This window comes from Perognathus longimembris, chromosome 16 (genome assembly GCF_023159225.1).
Source record: "Perognathus longimembris pacificus isolate PPM17 chromosome 16, ASM2315922v1, whole genome shotgun sequence".
Classification (NCBI taxonomy): Eukaryota; Metazoa; Chordata; class Mammalia; order Rodentia; family Heteromyidae; genus Perognathus; species Perognathus longimembris.
This window is the reverse complement of record NC_063176.1, coordinates 56,683,482-56,702,295: the sequence shown is the minus strand read 5'-3', so window position 1 is coordinate 56,702,295 and position 18,814 is coordinate 56,683,482. Positions and strand designations below refer to the sequence as shown.

The following is an 18,814-nucleotide window of genomic DNA, read 5'->3' as shown; positions in this document are numbered from 1 at the left end:
GCCGAGGGGAGCCCGCCACAGAGCCAGCATGATGAGAGGCCTGCAGGGCCGGAGCCTGGGCCCCACGAAGAGAGACTGGCTAGAGGCAGCCAAGGACAGCTCTGCTCCGTGAGCTGGGGCTGTGAGCGTGTAGGCCAAGTGCACCAGGGCCGCCTCTGCCCACCCCAGGGGCTGGCTCAGGGTGCTGGTGAATGTGAGGCCACTGTGGAGAAGCTAGGCAGCCAGGGTGAAGCAGCCAAGGCTATGCTCCTGCGGGCCTCCATCCTCCCCTTGCTCATCCACCCACCCTCTATTCATCCATCATCCCACCCATCGTCCATCCATTCATCCATCCATCATCCATCCATCCATCATCCATCCATCCACCCATCCATCCATCCATCCACCCATCCATCCATCCACCCATCTACCCATTCACCCATCCATCCACCCATTGTCCATCCATTCATCCATCCATCCATCCATCCATTGTCCATCCATTCATCCACCCATCCATCCATCCATCGTCCATCCATCCACACATCCATTCATCCACCCATCCACCCATCCATCCATTGTCTATCCATCCATCAGCATCTCATCCATCCATCCGTCCATCCACCCATCGTATATCCATCCATCATTCCATCCATCCATCATCCATCCATCAGCATGTCATCCATCCCTCCACCCATCATGTATCCATTCTCTATCCATCACCCATTCATCATCATTCATCTGTTCTATATCCATCCATGCATCATCCATCTACCATCTGCCCATCTATCCATCCATTCTCCATTGGTCCTCTGTCTTCCCTCCATCCTCTATCCACCCATTTATCACCCATCCATCCATTGATTACCTATCCATCCTTATATTCATCTGTCATCCTTTTATCATCAATCCTTCCTTCCTTCATCCATCCATCCCACCCATCATTTATTCTCCATCTATCCTCCATCCTCTCTTATCTATCCACCATCCATCATTCATCTATCCGTTCATCATCCATCCATTTATTGATTATCTATTCATCTATCATCTATCCATCATCACCCATTCATCACCCATCCACTCACGCTCCGCACGTGCACCGTACTGCAGGCTTGACTAAGACAGCCAAGCCCGTGAAGATGGTTAGGGCAGGGCTGCAGTCCAAGCTGGTTATTCTGCAGATTTCTGGCTTCGTGTCACGGTGCCTGGCACCCAGCCCTGGGGGAGGGGGCTCTCGGTGAGGCCTGGTTGCGTGCGGTGGGTGGGGGTGGCCTGGTGGGTGACGAGCTCTGTACTTGCAGGCTTCCGTTTCCTCCGGGGGACCGCGTGACCTTCAATGGGAAGGAATGCATGTGTCAGAAGTGCTCCCCACCCCCGGCCACAGGCGGCGCACACCTGTCCCAGGGCCTTCGGAGTAAGTGGGCCCAGGGGTGGCCCAGGGTGGGAGGGGAGGGGTGTGGATGGACTTGTGGGGAGGGGTGGGGGAGGGGATCCCGTCTTGGAACATTGGCCTCGCATGCAGTAGTGCCTTTCCAATTGCATCTCAAGTCACAGGCCGGAGCTCTCAGCCAGGTTTCGGGGGGAGGGGGGCGGGGGGAGGGGAACCATTCATCTAGAGCTTCCTGGCAGCCAAGCAAGGAGGTTCTGGGACCTCCACTCGGGTGCATCACAGCGTAGCGCGCATCCATACCTCCTTGCGCGTGTGCGCGCGCGCACACACGCAGGCACACGTCTGAGGTGCACAGTCACACACACCACACACTCACCCTGTGCAGGAGCGGGCTCCTGCTGCCGGAGCTCTGCCCCCTCGTGCCCTGCCTCCCCCCTCCTCCGCCAGGGCTCCCACTCAGCCCTCAGCCGGAGATGACAGTGAGTGACAGGAGCGGCTCGCTGCGGGGGATTGTGGGTAGCCGGCTCAGGCTCAGCAGAGTGGGGCAGGGCCCGGAGGCCCGGGGCCGGGGCTGTGGGCAGGGGAGAGGCACCGGGACGCGGGGATGAGACCCGGGGGGCGGTTGGCAGCCGGATGAAGAGCGATGTGGAGAGAAGGTGGGGGCTGGCTAGACCTGGGCACCGCGGGAGGGAGCCCCAGGGCCTGGCGGGGCCCCTGGAAGGGACAGCCTTGTGTGTGAGGGCCTCCGGCGGCCGGAGGAGCTGTGGGCTGGAGGGAGCTGGTTCCGGGCAAGCCGGACGGTGGAGGGAGAAGGAGCCGGGGGCGACGGGCAAGGAGGGGTGCCGACCTCCAGGGCCACATGTCCCCTGTGTGAGCGGCATGGAGGACAGGGGGGTGGCTGCTCTCTGGGGACCCGGCCTCCTTGGGCCAGCCACACCCTGGGCCCCCTGATCTGAGTTGATTTCTGAGCCTCTGGGAGGCAGGGCTCCCGTCGAGAACTTTCCAGCGGCAGGGACAGGGCCACCTGCCTCCACGCCGCCCAGCTGCCCTTGACGGGGTTGCTGGGGCCCATGGGCAGCCCCCAGGGCCTCCCCCCCCACTCTCAGCACAACCCCGGTGCCCTGCGCTCTCTCCTCAGGCTGCGGGGGCTGCGGCCTGGAGATCGCCAGCGGCCAGGCCCTGGTGGCCTTGGACAAGCACTGGCACTTGGGCTGTTTCAAGTGCAAGACCTGTGGCAAGCTCCTGAACGCCGAGTACATCAGCAAGTGAGTCCCCGCTCTGCGCGCCAGCCTGGGGCAGCTGGGGCCCAGCCTGCCTCCCCGCGGGCCTCGCGTCCCGCTGCCGGGCGGGGGCTGCTCCCCGCACCGCGTCTCCCTCTCGGCCAGGCCCACACGCTGCCCGGTGTCCGCGAGGAGCCGGGGAGCCGGGCTCTGGGCTCAGGAAGGAGCCGCTGTGACACACAGGCCTCCCTCGCGGCCCGGTGCAGAGTGACGGCTCGGGCCCCCACGCGGTCCGGGGGTGTCGGGGGCTCCGCGCGTCACTCAGCAGCCTCCACTGCCGTCCTGGAGTGGAGGGGGAGGGCGCGCCGGCGTTGCCGTGGAGACGTTATCTGCACGCCTCCCGGGCTTGCTGCTGTCGCGTGGGTTTGTGTGGGGAGCAGGGCTGGGGTCCCTGGCGTGTGGACGCCACCCGTGTCTTCCCTCCTGGTCCCTTTGCCTCCGTGGGGCGTGGGCCCGGCCCTGGATCTGCAAGGACAGCCCCGGTGTCTGCGCTGGCCACACCTCCTCCTCTCCTGTAGTCCTCCTCCCTTAGGGGTTCAGTTCCTCACCCAGTGGGGCGTGGCCACTGGAGCCCAGCAGATGTGCTCGGCACCTCCCCTCCCCGGCCTCCATGGCCGCCCGCCCCGTGTGCGGCCATGGCAGTGACTAAGGCAGGTTGGAAACGAGCCGTGGGACTCGGGCCGTGCTGTCCCCACAGGGCTGGGCACCCCCCAGCGTGACGGGCTCACTCCACACTGCCCGACTGCCCCTCCGCTCTCCGCAGGACCAGCCTGGGCTCCAGGTGTGGCCAGCCCCGGGCCTCGCCTCGCCTCTGGGATGCCCATAACCTGCGGGCCTGTCCCGGGACGGGTGCCCCCAAACGCCCCTCCGGGCTTGTGTTCCCCCCGCGCCTCCCCTCCCCGTGGGAAGGGCCTGGAAGGGAGTCGGCTGTATTTCTCCGATGGGCCTGGCATTGGCTGGCTCTGCCTCTGCAGTGGCCCCCGCCCCTCATCACCCTCTGAGCGGCGTGCCTCGGTTTCTTCCCCCCACCCCCGGGAACCTTTGTGCTCTTTGTAATGCCCCTGGTGGGCTGGTGCCCAGGCAACTCTACCCATCCAAGAAGGGGTCCTTGCGGTGGGAGGGGCGGCACACCCTCTCCATGACAGCCGTGTGTTGTTCTGCAAGAGGGGGCGCATCTTGGGGACCCGGTGCTATGACCTCGGGGAGACCCCGCCTCACCCTGACCACCTGTCTTCTTGCAGAGACGGGCTGCCCTACTGTGAGGCCGACTTCCACTCCGAGTTCGGCATCCGCTGTGACGGCTGCGAGCAGTACATCACCGGACGCACACTGGAGGTAAGTGGCCTGGGCCCGGGGCCTCAAGCTGGGTCCTCCAAGTGCTGGGTCCTCCTGAGTGCTGGGTCCTCTGAGTGCTGGGTCCTCCTGAGTGCTAGGTCCTCCAAGTGCTGGGTCCTCCAAGTGCTGGGTCCTCTGAGTGCTAAGTCTTTGAGTGCTAGGTCCTCCAAGTGCTGTGTTCTCTGAGTGCTGGGTCCTTGGAGTTCTGGGTCCCTGAGTGCTAGGTCGTCTGAGTGCTAGGTCCTCTCCAGGCTGGATTCTCTCTGAGTGCTAGATCCTCTCGAGTACTGGATCCTCCAAGTGCTGTTTTTTTTTCTTTCTTCCTTCCTTTTCCTCTCCCTAGCTCCCCGCCCTCCCTCCCCCCAGGTACTGGGGCTTGAACTCAGGGCCTGGGTGCTGTCCCTGAGCTTTTTCACTCAAGCTGGTGGCTCTACCACTTGAGCCACAGCTCCACTTCCAGCTTTTTGCTGGCTAGTCGGAGATAAGAGTCTCTCAGACTTTCCTACCTGGGTTGCCCTTGAACCTTCATCCTCACGTCCTCGCGTCCTGAGCAGCTAGGAATATAGGCGTGGGCCACCAGTGCTGCACGCACGAGCACAGTTTTAACATTGCCTTGTGCTTCATTATCTGACCGCGATGGGATTTGCTAGAACACTCACTTACAGTTGGTCATAGCCTTTCCAGGTCTCTTTCTGGTGCTCCTGGGGTTTGCCCTCCTGTCCCTACAGTCGCTACCCAGAGGCTCTCACTTCTGGGCTCCGTCTCCAGCCCAGACTTTTGCTTGAGCTATGGTCTTGCTTCCCATTTGGACCGATTCCCCTTGCCTCGGGTTCGCTGCTAGCTGGGACAGGGCCTTCTTGGGCTTCAGTCTCAGTGATCTCAGCGCCCCGAGTAGCTAGGATTCCGGGCGTGAGCAGCCAGCCCCGGCGCCCTCCAGATCTTTACCGCGGTGAGGATCGCCGTGATGGGCATTTCTGTACACGGGGATGTGTGAGCATGTCCACCCTCCCTTCAGGTGAGTCCAGAGGGGTCCTCCTGACTTACACCACAGCCCCTGCTGCCCAGGACCCCTGAGCTCCCCCTCCCCCCTCCCGACAGGGCTCCCGCTGGCCCTTGGGCGCCTTCTCTCATGCATGCCCGTGACGCAGCCAGCTGCCCCCTGCCCCCGTCGGTGTCTGTAGAGCTCCACGATGTACCGGAACTCCCTGTGTGTGCTGGGCCATACACACGTGTGTGTGTGTGTGTGTGCACGCATGTGTGTGTGTGCACCTGTGTGGCAGGAGGCAGAATAAAAAAGAAGGCAGCAGGCAGGTGTGGCCTTGGCCCCTGGCAGACCGCCACAGGCCACGCCTCTGCCCGGGAGAAGGTTGCGCTGGCGCGCCGGCTGAGCCTCGCGTCGGACTTGGGGCGCCTTGGGCTCAGGCCGCAGCAGGGGCGCTGCTCGCAGGCCGCTCCGTGCAGGGGTCCGCCTGCGCTCCCGACACCCAGGCCCTGCCCAGAGCGGTCCTGGGCACGGGGGAGGGGCCCCCAGGGTTGAGCCAGCGGCCAGCCCCTCTCTGGCTCACAGGGGCAGGGGTACCCCGTGACCGCAGCCCCCGGGCACGTGCAGAGTTGGGGATTTGGTGGGCGCGCTCCGCCTGGGGAGGGGGCCGTCCCGGCTGCAGGGCGCGAAGCGGCCTGGCTTTCCCCTCCCGCCCTTGGCGAGGGCGAGGGCGAGGTCGGTGGGGAGCTCCCCGCCGGGCGCCTCTGCCTCTGCCGGCAGGCGGGTGCGCGGCGGCGGGGCCGCGGGCTCTGCAGAGCCCGAGCCGCCTCCTCAGCCCAGGCGCGCGCGGCGGCGGCGCGGCGGGCTCCGCGGGAGGCAGCGAGCGTCCCGGCCGCCGGCCCAGCCCGGTGCCGAGCCCCGCCGGCCGGCGCCCAGCTGCAGACCCACCGCCGGCGCGGGAGCAACAGGGCGCCATCGGGCCCACGCGCCGGAGGGGGGCCGTGCCACCAGGCGGGCAGAGGGGGGCCGGGCGCCTGGCGCCGTGCAGGTAGGGCGCCTGGCCAGGCTGCAGGGCTCCGGCGGCTCTGTGGGATGGGCCAGGCCCTGCCTTGGCCCGTGGCAGTCCCCAGGGTGTTGCTAGTGCCTGGGTGGGAGTGAGCCCCAGCCCCCCCCCGCCCAGGGCCCGTGGGGGGGTAGGCAGGGGCCGTCTTTGGCACTGGGTGCCAGCGGCAGCGCCTGTCTGTGAAGTGGGCATTCATGGTGAGTGAGGGCTGCCCCCTTCTCTTGAGCCCTCCTTGGGGAGTCCGCTCTGTGTGTGTGTGGGGCTCACGTAGTGGTCTGGGAGGGAGGGACAGCTGGGGGTGGGGGAGCGGCTCGGGCTGCAGAGCTGGCTCTGGGTGGGTGAAGTCGAGGCACAGAGAGCCGTCGCCTCTCAGAGGGACTCCCCTCGGGGAGAGGGGGCGGGTGTGCAGGGCGGGTGTGCAGGGCGGGGGTCCTGCCGCGTCCACACTTCCGCCCTCCTGGACCCCCGTCTGCTCCCCTCGAAGTGACTCCGGAAGCCTCCTGTGGAGGGGATGAATGTGGGGGCGGGGTGGAGGTCTTTACCAGCTCTGCCGGCGGTTCACCCTGGTAGTGCCCGGGTCTGGGCCTCCCTCCCCCGGCACACGCTGTCTCCATGGTAACGAGCAGCCCAGCATCCCCTGGGGACCACTGTTCCTCCCTCGCGTGCCCCTGCCCTTGCTCCTTGCCCCCTTGCTTTCCTAACCCGCTCACCTCCAGAAGCCCTGCAGACTGCTGGGAGGCTGCCATTTCACACCTCCCGCCCCCTGTGGGGACAGCGGGGCTTGTTTACTCCCTCCTGCCTTCCTGGCCCTCCCCCTCCCTCCGCCCCCTCCCTCTCCTCCTCCTAACCACGTGCACCTTTATCCTCGGCAGCAAAGAGCCGGGCTTCCAAACAGATACACTCCTTCCCGAGGACTGAGAAGTCAACTTCTCAAGCTGCCTCTCTCTCTCTCTCTCTCTCTCTCCCTCTCAAAATAGCCATGTTTATTTAAAGCACACTCGAAGGACCACTTCCTTATCAGAGTCAGCAAACTCACTCCCAATGAGACCACCACTGAGGCTTCCACACTTAGCACGTAGAAATGATCCTTTTCCATTTTGCACACACAGAGGTCACACACACAGGTACCCATAGACACACAGCGGTGTACACACACGGGTGCACATAGGCTCACACATACACAGGTGTGCATATACACACAGGTACACACACGGGTGCACATACACTGGCACACACCTGTGCATACCTGCTCATCGACCACTAACCTCTTCACACACCTGCTTCACGGAGCGGCCCCACACCACCACGAGGCCTCTGGTCCTTTCCCTTACATGGAAGCTGGCACCAAGGACATCAGGACACTGGCCGGCCATCTTCGCGGCAGGCACCCTGAGCCTCTCCGGTGACTCATCTAGAGCACCTTGTGTGGCCTCCTCCCTGGCTGGGGCGCCGCTGGGGTGGTGGGGACAGGGTGGACATTGGGCCGCTTTCTAGAAGGAGTTGAGGACAAGGGAGAGAGGAGAGAGGTGTGGCAGGCCGGCCACTCGTGCTCCTGCGGCCCTGAGGCGGGAGAGGCACAGAGGGTCAGGTGGAGGGGACACAGGACAAGTGAGGCGGTGGCCCTCCCAGGTTCGGTGGGCGTGAGGAAGTTGGACTCCTTTTGGGGGTGAGGGGCTCCCCACAGGAGCCTTGCACACTCTGCGTCCCGGGCCAGATCCGACGGCCACTTGCAGGCCTGGCCCTGCCCTCCGGGGAGACCCCAGCCAGGGCCCAGGGTTGCTGGGGACTGGGGGGGGCACTCCAGCCAGGGCACAGGGCTCCTGGGGACTGGGGGGACCCCAGCCAGGAGGGCCCCTCACCACAGAGGGGAAGCTGGACACACTAGCGATGGCTCTCCCCGACGCTGACAAATCCGGTAACAGGTGCACAGGCCTAGCAGGCCTGAGGCCTGAAGCTCAAACTTCTAAACTGCCAACACATAAAAAAGAATGATTAAAATGCAAAATACTCTCTGAACTCACTGAAGATCACAGAGATGCAAAAAGAAAACCTGTGGTTTTCTTAAGCCTCTGGTCTCTCCACATGGGGAGACACTATTGTAAGATTCCCCCTCCTCCTCTCCCCCTCTCCTCCCTTCCTGCCCCTCCTCCTCCCCCAGGAGGTGCCCAGGAGAGGGGAGAGGCCCTCCCTGCATGCCCTGGACAGGGCCAGCTGCACACCTAGACCAGATGCCGGGCCGGCGCAGCCGGGCTCGCCCGCCTTCCTGCAGGGCCCTGGGTGGCCTGGGGGTGCCCGCCAGTCACAGAACCTTTAGCTCCAGGGGTTGCTGGGCCTTCAGATGCGTCCCCTGCCAGTACCCCCAAAGGCCTGAGCCAGCCCACCTTGGGGGCCGGGTCCCCCTGCGGGCAGTCCCGAGCCCTGTGCTCTGCTTCCTTGCAGGCCGGGGAGAAGCACTACCACCCTTCCTGTGCGCTATGCGTCCGGTGCGGCCAGATGTTCGCGGAAGGCGAGGAGATGTACCTGCAAGGTAAAGGCTGCAGGGGTGCCGCTTCACCCAGGAAACGCCCCGGCCGGGCCGCACCACGGGCCGGGCACAGCCTGGGCGAGGTGCCGCTGCCGGGAGGGCCGTGGGGCGGGCGGGCACCTAGGGCCGCCTGGCCGACCGGCGGCCTGGGATGCGGGAAGGGGACGGGTCAGGCCCCAGGCGTGCGGGCGTGTGCTAGCAAAGCTCGCAGGAAGACTGTGAGGTGCCCCCCCCCCACACACACACACTGCTTCCGGCTGGGACGCCCCGCCCAGGGGGCTCGGGAAAGCGGCTTCTCGCTCGGCACTGTCCTGCGGCAGTCCCGCCTGGTCTCTGAGCAGCAGCTCAGGACCAGCAATGGGGGTGGCGGCAGGGCGTGGGGGGTGGGGGGGTGGCTGTGGGCAAGGGGCCGGGCAAGGAGTGTGCCCCGGTGACACTGTCTCTGCAGTCTGGAGGGGGCTGAGTGGCGGGGGGCTGGGGGCGAGGGGCAGAGCTAGGCCCGCAGCGTGCCATGTGACCACCCACACGGGGCGTCCCAGGGTGAGACTCCCGCCTGGAGGGTGATGTCAGATGGATGGCTTCCCCCCCGTCCCCCCTGCCTCCCCCGTCACCTGCTCCCTCGAGTCCCACTGTGAATGGGCCTCAGACGGAGAGCCAGCCAACGCCAGGCACCATGACGGGGGCCTCGGGAGCCGGGAGACACCCGCCGGCATCGGGAGACCTTGTCCCGGGAACAAAGATGTTCCTTATCGCTTGCCCCCGTCTCCGTGGGGGCACCCCAAGAACACTGGGGCTGTATGGGGCTGCCTGGGCCTCTGAGACCTGGGGTTTCCACACTGTAGGGAGGTGGGGCCCGGCTGCTGGTGCCTGAGCCCCGCGAGGGGCACGCCGGAGCCGGGCCTCGGTGGGCCCACCGTGCTGGGCCGCCCTGGGGCCCCTGCCTGCCCTCCTTGGGCGCCGGAGCCCCACACAGCCCCATTCTCAGCAGGCACGGCTATGCCGTCAGGGCCGCTCTGTCAGGCAGGGGTTCAGGGGTCCCCGTGGCTTGTCCCCTGGGGGCCCCGTCATCCACATTGTCACCAGGGCCTCTGCGGATAAACTCAGGGGGACCAGCTCCTCTCAAGGGCCCCGGGTTAGACCGTGACCAGACCCCCCCTTCCTCCTGGGGAGGCAGGGTAGGGGGAGTTGCAGGAACCGGCCTCCTATTGACTGGTGAGGGCGGACATTGGCAGGCCCCGGTCAGGAGTCAGTGTGACCCCAAAGGGGAGTCTGAGGGGTGGCTTAGAAATCGCCCTGGCCTGGCAGGGCGGGGGCAGGGCGGGGAGCTCAGTCGGCCATGCAGCAGGTGCGTGCAGACCTCCGCGTGACGTCCCGCGACATCACAGCAAGGGGGACTCTCGAGACTCCTGCCACCCAAAGCCATAAGGTGCCGTCACCCGCGCACCGTCCTGTGGCAGGTGACAGATGGCCTCGGCCTTCTAATTTGTCCTTCCTTTAGGTCACTGCCATTTTTAGTTAAGGAACCTCTGTTATCTTGATAATCATCAAAAGTTAAAAAACAATAACCATGTCAGCCCCACACAGGCCCACACGTGCACACGCATGCCTGCACGCACACATAGACACGCACACGCACAGATGGGCCCACGCATGCATGCTTGCACACGCAGGCGCACGCATGCATCCTCACAAGCTCTCTCTCTCTCTCTCTCACATACACACACACACACACACACACACACAGAGTCCGGCCACCACCCCTGGGCAGGCCGTGAGGAGCCCGGAGCCCCCTGAGGTTCCCTGTGTCTACCCAGGCAGGGGCTCCGGGCGGCGCCCCGTCTGCGGCAGGCCTGGGCCCGCAGCGCCCTCCTCTGCCTTCACACGCGGGCCCGGGGGGGAGGGGCCGCGGCTCTAACCCTCCCTCCTGGAAATGTGTCCGCAGGTTCCTCCATCTGGCACCCCGCATGCCGGCAGGCAGCCAGGACTGAAGACAAGAGCAAGGTGGGTGCGACCCGCGGGCCCCCTCGGCTCCTCTCCTCTCGTGAGCCCGCCCCCGCGCCCGTCGCGGGGCGCAGAGGGGCTGGCCAGCGTCCGCGGCTGTGGCGGAGGGCGGTCGGCGCTGGGGGGCAGCCGTGACGTTGGCCGCTCCCCGGAACCGCCCCTGCGGTTCTGAGGGCGGCGCCGGGGCCGGCAGCAGGAGGGACCGGCCTCCGGAGCAGCCTTCCCGGAGCGCCGGCACTCCGGGTCTCAGTTTACCACAAGAGGGCAGGGAACCCAGGCAGAGGGGGGCGCCAGGGGACGCCCGCATCGGGAGGGTCCCCACGTGGGTTCCGGACTCTTCTCCCCTTCCTGAGTGCAGGGCAGTGGACAGAGCGCCGTCGCCCGGGCGAGCTTGGGACACAAGGTTTGACTGGGGCTCCGTGCGCAGGTGTGATGGTCGCGGGTCAGCTGGTCTAGCGTGACAGGGCTGCCCTCCTCGGACGGACACGGACGGCCAGCGGCTCCCTAAATAACGGGGGGGGGGGGCGGGGAGGGAGGAGGAAGATGAGAGGAGGAGGACCTGAGCCGGAGGGACAAAAAAAATAATCTAAGCATCAAGAAGTCCTTCCGGCACTGGAGAGCTCGGGACAGACCCTCCCGGGCCGGATGACATGGTGCAGCACCCCTGGCGGGGGGCCTGGGGGTGGCCCGCCTTGCACGGGGCAGGGGCCCGTCCTCCTGGGCTCCAGGACGGTCCGCGCTGCTGTGGCACGCAGCACCAGGACCGACTGAGCTCTGTCCACGGCCCTGCAGAACTGTCTCCCAGGGCTGTCACCCCAGGACTGACTCCCAGGGCTGTCACCCCAGGGGGGCAGCAGGCAGCCACGCATTGTGACTTCCGCCTCATCTCCCGTGGCTGAAGGGGGCTAGCGTCCACTCCTCACCCTTCACCGGGCACCGCTGCTCTCAAACAGGCGGGGGCCTGACCCTATGCCCGGGATGTCTGAGGAGCCGAGGGCCCAGCAAAAGCCCACGGGGGACCTCCAGGAAGGACCCCACCGGTGGCCGTGGGGGCTCTGACGGCCTGGTAGGGGGTCGGCGGTGGCTTTGGGGGCCCGGGCCTGGGCTGTGAGGCAGGCGGGGCACGTCGAGGGCCCTGGGAAGGGAGGTGGGCTGGCGGGCTGGCGGGCTGGCGGGCGAGAGCCGAGCTGGGGCACCGTCACGGGTGATGACTGGGCCGGGAGGGCCTCCTGCCTGGCCTGGGGCGGCTTCAGAGGGGGAGGCTGTGGGTTAGCCTCTCCGGCGTGGCGTCTGAGCTGATGACTTGGACCTCGCCTGGACCGTGTGGCCTGCCGTGCTGTCTCGGGGTCGTTTTGCTGTCCTTCCTGCTAGCCTGTGTGTCCATCCTGAGAACAAATGAGTGGGACCACTGGAGCTGGCACTCCTGCTGGAGTGTGGCCGTTGCTTCTGGAAGGTTCCTCATGCTGACTGTGTGGCTCAGTCTCCACCCTCTGTTCCAGGAGACCAGGACTTCCTCAGAGAGCGTCATCTCCGCGCCGGCCTCCAGCACCTCAGGGTCCCCGAGCCGTGTGATCTATGTGAGTGGGGCCCCTGTGGGCTCGGGGGAGAGGGACGTGCGGGGGGGGGGTCCCACCGAGTCAGGGGCCGCCGAGGACGCAGCGGCGGGAGATGCATTCCTGCCTGTCGCTGCCGGGGCGGAGGAACGTGCAGACCGCGAGGGTGACTCCAACCCCTGCAGATGGATGCCTGCCTGACCCGGGCCTTCCCCTCCCAGTGGTGCAGCTACCCACGGGGGCGCAGAGCCGCGGCCGCAGCCACAGTGAGGGGGGGCCACGCGGGGGGCCCCGAGAGGCCCAGCACGGATCCACGTGGGGGGAGGGAGCCCACAGAGCGTCCTCGTGAGCAGAGAGCACCTACCACCGGGGGCGGCTTAGCCCCTGTGATCCTGTGCGTCTGTGTGTGTGTGTGTGCGTGTGCGTGCTTTGTGTGTGTGTGTGTGTACATGCACGTGCAGGTATAAAAACTAGTGGAAAGTTGTTCTAGCCCTTACCTCTGATTGATAGGATTAGAAATAAGAGGTTGTTGTTATTACTCTTTCTTTCTTTCTTTCTTTCTTTCTTTCTTTCTTTCTTTCTTTCCTTTTTATCAGCCATGGGACTTGAACTCAGGCCCCGGGCACTATCCCTGAGCTCTTTGTTCTCCGTAGCACTCTATCACTTTGAGCCACAGTGCCGCTTCTGGTTTTCTGGTGGTTCATTGTAGATAAGAGTCTCCCAGACTTCCCTGCCCGGGCTGGATTTGAACTGTGATCCTCAGATCTCAGCTTCCTGAGTAGCTGGGATCACAGGCGTGAGCCACCAGCACCTGGCTGTTATTACTATTCCTAAATAAGATTTATGGTCAAAAGAGAGCCCCAGGGAGTGCGGCGAGAGGCGTGTGTCCCGGGAGAGAACTGGAAGGGAAGGGAGGTGACACACACGCCATTTTCACCCATGAGGGTTGAGCAAGGGTCACCTCTGCCCATACTTTTTTTTGTGCCAGACATGACCCACACCCCTACTCTCTCATGCTTAATGGGAGATGACAGTTTCATGGAATCTGCCTGGGCTTCAAACTTCAAGAAAATAAAGCCTAGAGCTCGTAGTATAGCTGGAGATCCTAAGTTCTCAGACCGCAGCCTCGGATGGCAGGCGTGAGCCCCCAGCAGCAGGCCCGTCCTGCTGCCGTTACGATCGTTACGCTGCCCTTGCGTCGAGTGCACGCTCACTGGGTGCACCCTTGCGTGGGAGCTGAGGTCCGCCGCTCGCGTGGAGGAGAGCAGCACCTTGGTGGGGGCCTCCCCCGAGGCCCAGCCCGCCCCTGTGAGATGCTCGGGCTGCTGTGTGCCCCAGGCAGAGGGCTTCGCCTCTCCCGGCCCCTGGAGCTCCTAGGTAGGATGGGAAGCACTCTGCTTCTGCCATCTGGGGCTCACAGAGGCTCAGCTCGACGCAGCCCCAGAGGAAGGGCGCAGAAGCCCCCGCTCGCGGCGATCGCCGCGCCCCCTTCCTCCGTTTGGTTTGGTCCCGGTGTCCCCTGCCCCCGCGGGGATCTGCGTGGAGGGCCGGATCCCCGCGTGAGTGCCAGAGGTGGGGCTCCTGGGAAGTGGTTGGATCACAAGGGCACTGCCAGACTCCAACATGAACACACCAGGGAGGGCATGGGCAGTGGGAGGTGCTGGGGGGGGAGCACGCGCAGATCTGCAGCTTGGGGTCGGTGGGGGGAGGCCGGGGCAGATGGCAGGGCGGGAGCAACGCAGGATGGGTGGGCCGCACCTGAGACACAGAGACGCGGACCAGCACGGGAGAAAGGCACAGATGCCGGGCATCCCTTGCTCGTTCAGGGGGTGTGTGGGAGCACCTCGTGGGCCACGGGGGTGTGGGAGCACCGTGGGCCAGAGCGGCCCAGCATGGGCCCACAAACCCTGAAGTCATGCCCTGGCTCTGTCAGATGCCTGGCATCTTGCTGTTGCATCAGACATGCTTGAAAGTGCTGGGTGTGCGAGTGCATATGCATATGTACGCATGAGTGTGTGTGCACGTGTGTGTGCACACAAGTTTGCTGTGAGTCCTGGTATACCAGCAAGTGTGCTAATGTGTGGGAATATGTGTAAGTATGCCTGGCAAAAATATCAATGCATGAGTGCATGTGTGTGGCCCTATATGCACGTGTGTGTGTGTGCGTGTGTGTGCGTGCGTGTGTGTGTGCGTGCATGTGCGTGTGTGTGCGTGTGTGTGTGCGTGTGTGTGTGTGTGTGTGTTGTTATACTTCAGATCGAGTCTCATCATCTGCAGGCCCTGGACTGACAGACCACAGGCCTGACCTCTGACCTGGCCCGTGACAGAGAAGCCAGGTTCTCCTCGTACTCCATAGAGAAGGGAACTCACAGGAGACCCAGGCCGCGGATCTGAGTCCGGCCTCGCCCTCCCCGCGGGCCGGGTGCGCTCAGCCGCTGCCCCGAGCCCTTCCACCCGGCGGTCATCCGCCCGGCGCCGGGGCCGGGCCGGGGACCTCACAGTCCGTTCTCTGCCGTCTCCTCTCCCAGGCAAAGCTTGGCGATGAGATCCTGGACTACAGGGACTTGGCAGCTCTTCCCAAAAGTAAGGCCATCTACAACATCGACCGCCCCGACATGATCTCCTACTCCCCCTACGTCAGCCATGCTGCGGGGGACAGGCAGAGCTGTGGCGAGGTACGGCCTTCCCGGGGGCCGGACGCCAGGCCCGGGGGCAGAGGGGGCTCCCGCGTGCCCGGCCCACGGATCCACAACCCCCGGGAGCGAGGGCAGGTCTCCCACGGAGCAGGAGGTGGCGTCTGCGCGGCGCCTGACTGCGTCGTTCTGCCCTTGGAGGGCGCGTGGCCCCCCCGCCACCCTGCCGGGGCCGGGCCCTCCTCTCCTGCGAGCTCCCGGGGCCCGACTGACCCTCAGACGGTGTTCCTGGGCGTTTGAGTTCGAGGCTGCCTTTCCCCTTTTGCTTTCCTTTCTGTGGTGTGGAGAGGCCCGTGGGACTGTGGCTGCCAGGGAGAGGGGCTGCCGCTCCGGCTGGCTGTTGGCCTGTGCCCGTTGGTCTGTGTGTGGCTGGGCACCGGGGCACCGGGGCACCGGGCAGGAAAACTCAGTCCTTCCAAACCCGCTCCCCGCCCTGTGACTTCAGCCATCGCGTCGCGGGGCACCCAGGCCGACACAAGGCCGGGCGCAAGGACGGCCCCGCTCAGGTCACAGGGGCTCATGAACGAGGCGGGGCGTGGGGTGCGGGCGGGCATGGGGTCCACCCTGTCCCCGGACCGGCCACAGGCGACGCCTCCGTGGGCCCCGCGTGCTCCCCCCGGGGTCACCGCCCTGCCTCGCCATGTCTGCGGGGGGGCGGGCGCCCCCGTGCCTCGAGCCGGGGCTCCAGCGGCCCAGCCGCACCCCACCCGGTCCCCGGCACTGTCTTTCTGCCACGCCCTCCCCTCGCCTTTCCCGAGAAGACCGAGGGGACCCCGGGATCCTAACGCCCCCCCACAGCCTTCTGTGTGGAAGGCTAGGTGTCCGCCGAGGGCGGCGGGGCATCGCGGGCGAGCCCGGTGAACGCAGGGGCCCGGCTCGGGGCGCCGAGCACCTTCCCCCCGGGGCTGGGACTGTGCTCCACAAACAAGAGGGCCCGCCCGCCGCGTGCCTCGCGTGGGGCTTCCTTCCTGCCTGGAGGCTTCCTTCCTGCCTGGGCGCCCCCGCCCCGCCCCCGCCCCGGCGTGGTGCTCACCCCCCCCCCCCCCCCCCCGTGCGTTGGGCCACCCCGACGCGGCGCTAACGGCCCTCTGTGTTGTGTCCGCAGTCGCCTCAGTGGCTGTCGCCAACGCCGACTGAGGTAACCGTCCCGGTGCCTGCCGCCCGTGAGCTCCCGTCCCGCTGCCCTCCGGTGCCTGCGCCCGCGCGGTTGGTTATAAAGACAGCGGGCGCGGCACGGGAGGGCTCCGCGCCCGGCGCCGGCTGTGTTTATAACCCCCTCCCCCCGCATGCTCCCCGTGTGTCCGCCCGCCCCGCCCCTCCCCCCCCCGCGGATGCCCAGAGAGGGGGGCTCTGGACGCTCTGTGGCCTGGGTCACGGCCTCCTGGGCTGGCCGAGGTTTACCTTGGGCCCCAGAAGAATGGGGGCGACGCCCAGGCCTCCGAGACGAGCACCCCTGAAGATGCTCCGTCAAAAACCTTTTTTATGAGCAACCCCGGGGCTTTCCCTCGCTCCTTAGTCAGAGATCTAGATCGTTCCTGGTGTACATGAGGGAATCCGGCAGCGTCAGGGAGGGCCACTGTACACGTGACGTCATGTCCCACGTGCGGCCACGTGCCCGCGGCGTCATACCAGTGACATCACGCCGCACGGCACCCCGCCCCGCCCCACGACGCCAAACCCTGTCACGTCACACACCGTGACGCCATAGCCCCATCGTGCTCATGACGTCGTACCCCATCACTCCCCATCCCATCTCACCCAGCGACGCCATAGCCCATGATGTCATCACACCACACAACGCCATAGCCCACGGCGCCGTAGCCCAGCCTGCCCCATCGGGCCACGATGGCGCCACAGCCCACGGCATCGCACGCCACACGCCGTCACCCCCGGTGCCGGCACACACGCTGCGGTGTCATATCCGGTGGCGCCCCACGTCCTCATACCCCGCGACAGGATGTCCCTCCCCTCCCCCCGTGGCGTGACGCCCTGTGACGTCACGCCCTGTGACGCCACACCCCGTCAGTCAACCCGGGGTAAAGAGGAAGGTCTCCCGTGAGCACGATCTATGTAGGGGTTCATTTGCCCCGCCACTACCCCAGAGGTGACTTCTGCCATTTCCACAGTTTCTCAGTGGAGGAGCTGAGGCGCCAGGCAGGCCGATGGCCGTCCCAGGGTCCCAGCTGTAGAAAGAGACAGAGGATTCAGAGCTGTGCCCACCAGCGGGGTCCCCGGCCCCTCCCTGCGTGGAGGGGGCTCCTTACCGCAGCACCCCTGCCCAGGGCCCCTCCAGGCATGGCGTCGGCCCATGCCTGAGACAGCCTGCTCTTCAAAAGAGCTTGCTTCTCAGGTGCAGGGGTGTGTCTGCGGGGGGGGGACCTCGGCCCCCCTCCCTGGGGCTGCGTGCTTCCTGCCCGCCCGGTCCTCAGGAGGGGTCCCAGCCTCTCCGTGTCTGTCCGGGCCAAAGCCCTCCCCGCACGCCTGTGGCTTCTGAGTCGGAATCTTCTACCCAGCCCTGGCCTGCTTCCTCCACGTGCCCCCCCCCCCAGCACCCCGGGACCCTCGGGGCAGCAGGGCCCCGGCTGCTCCTGCTGGGGCTGCCGGGTGCTGGGCAGCCCTGCTCCGGCCCGCAGCCAGTTGTCGTTGGGCATCAGACCATGGGACCCACGTGGACCCAGCTCAGTGTGCGAGTGGTAGGGCCAGGAGAGGGGGCGCTGGGAGGGAGGACACCCCCACCGCCCACCCAGGGGGCGGGGCAGGCCCCAGGGCTCTCACGGTGCTAGGTGGGACCCGGGGGAGGTGGTGGGGGGGCTTGGAGAAGCACAGCTAGCGGCCCCCGAGCGGGGTGGAGTGAGCAGGAGGAAGCCGTGTCCCCCCAACCCCCCTCCCCCCCCCCCCCCGCAGTTCCGAGAGGCGGAGCTCAGCCCGGAGGCCAGGGCGCCCCGCCCCCCGCGCATCCCGGCAGCACCGGCAAGGGCCTGGCCGGCCTGGCGTGACCCAGGCCCCGGCCACCCCGCTCCCCGGTGCCATAGAGCCCTGCCATCTCACGCCTCTGCCGCCTGCTCGGGCCGCCCCCAGCAGCCCCTCTGCTGCCTGCGTGGGGGCTGTGTGGCGGTGCTTCTGGGTCTCATCAGCTGGGCTTTGGGGGCCCCCGGGGGTGCCTGCATCCCTCTGAGGACACCCCGAGCATGCGGAGGTGCCTGCTCACCACGCGCGGGGGTCCCCGGGGCACGGAGGGACATCCCCCCCCCACGGTTCTCGGGGCTGCTCCACGTAGCCCTGGGTGCCAGAGCCAGGCAAGCAGAACTGGGGTCCCCACCACGGGGAGGGGCAGATGGGGGGGCACCTGACAAGCATAGGGAGCATGCCCAGGCCGGGGGGGGGCACATCAGCCCTGCAGCCAGGCCTCCCCCGACCCGGCTGTCCTGATGCACCCCCGGCGTGGGGCTGCGGGCGTCCACCTCAGGACTGGGGTACCCAGGAGGCCCCGGGCGGGTGGCGCTCCCGACGCCCACCGCTCTGCTTCCTCACGCAGGGAGACCAGGATGACCGCTCCTACAAGCAGTGCCGGACCTCCAGCCCCAGCTCCGCCGGCTCCGTCAGCCTCGGGCGCTACACCCCGACGTCACGGTCGCCCCAACACTACAGCCGTCCAGGTACTCCCGTGACACCGTCCTGCTCGTGTCTGCTGGTATCAAGCGACTTCTCCAGGGGCCTAGAATCGCGGGGGGGCTGGGAGTGGGGGGGGGGGAGCCGGGTCACCGCGGTGACGGACGGGACGGGACCGGAAGTCCTGCGGCCGGCCGGGCGAGGGGCGGCGGGCGCCCTGCGGGCTAACGGAGCCGCCCGCAGTGCGCATCCAGGGAGCCACGCCGGCGCGTGTGGGGGTGAGCTCACGTGTCAGGAGGAGAGAGGACCGCGCGGGGTGGACCAGACCACAGCCCCAGCCGCGCGTGGGTCTGGGGAGACGTGAGCGGTGTAGGTGCCCAGCCTGGCCACCAGGGGGCGTCCGCAGTC

At 66.3% G+C, this 18,814-nt stretch overlaps 1 protein-coding gene across 1 annotated transcript in view; it reads left to right on the top strand.

The window, feature by feature from the left end:
• Ablim2 (actin binding LIM protein family member 2) overlaps positions 1–18,814 on the top strand; it is a 54,753-nt gene that overhangs the window by 34,841 nt on the left and 1,098 nt on the right. The window contains exons 4-11 of the mRNA XM_048364151.1: positions 1,278–1,390; positions 2,505–2,631; positions 3,888–3,981; positions 8,466–8,553; positions 10,493–10,551; positions 12,051–12,128; positions 14,633–14,779; positions 18,333–18,453. Of these exons, the coding sequence (XP_048220108.1) occupies positions 1,278–1,390; positions 2,505–2,631; positions 3,888–3,981; positions 8,466–8,553; positions 10,493–10,551; positions 12,051–12,128; positions 14,633–14,779; positions 18,333–18,453 (827 nt within the window). The remainder of the gene's footprint in view (positions 1–1,277; positions 1,391–2,504; positions 2,632–3,887; positions 3,982–8,465; positions 8,554–10,492; positions 10,552–12,050; positions 12,129–14,632; positions 14,780–18,332; positions 18,454–18,814) is intronic.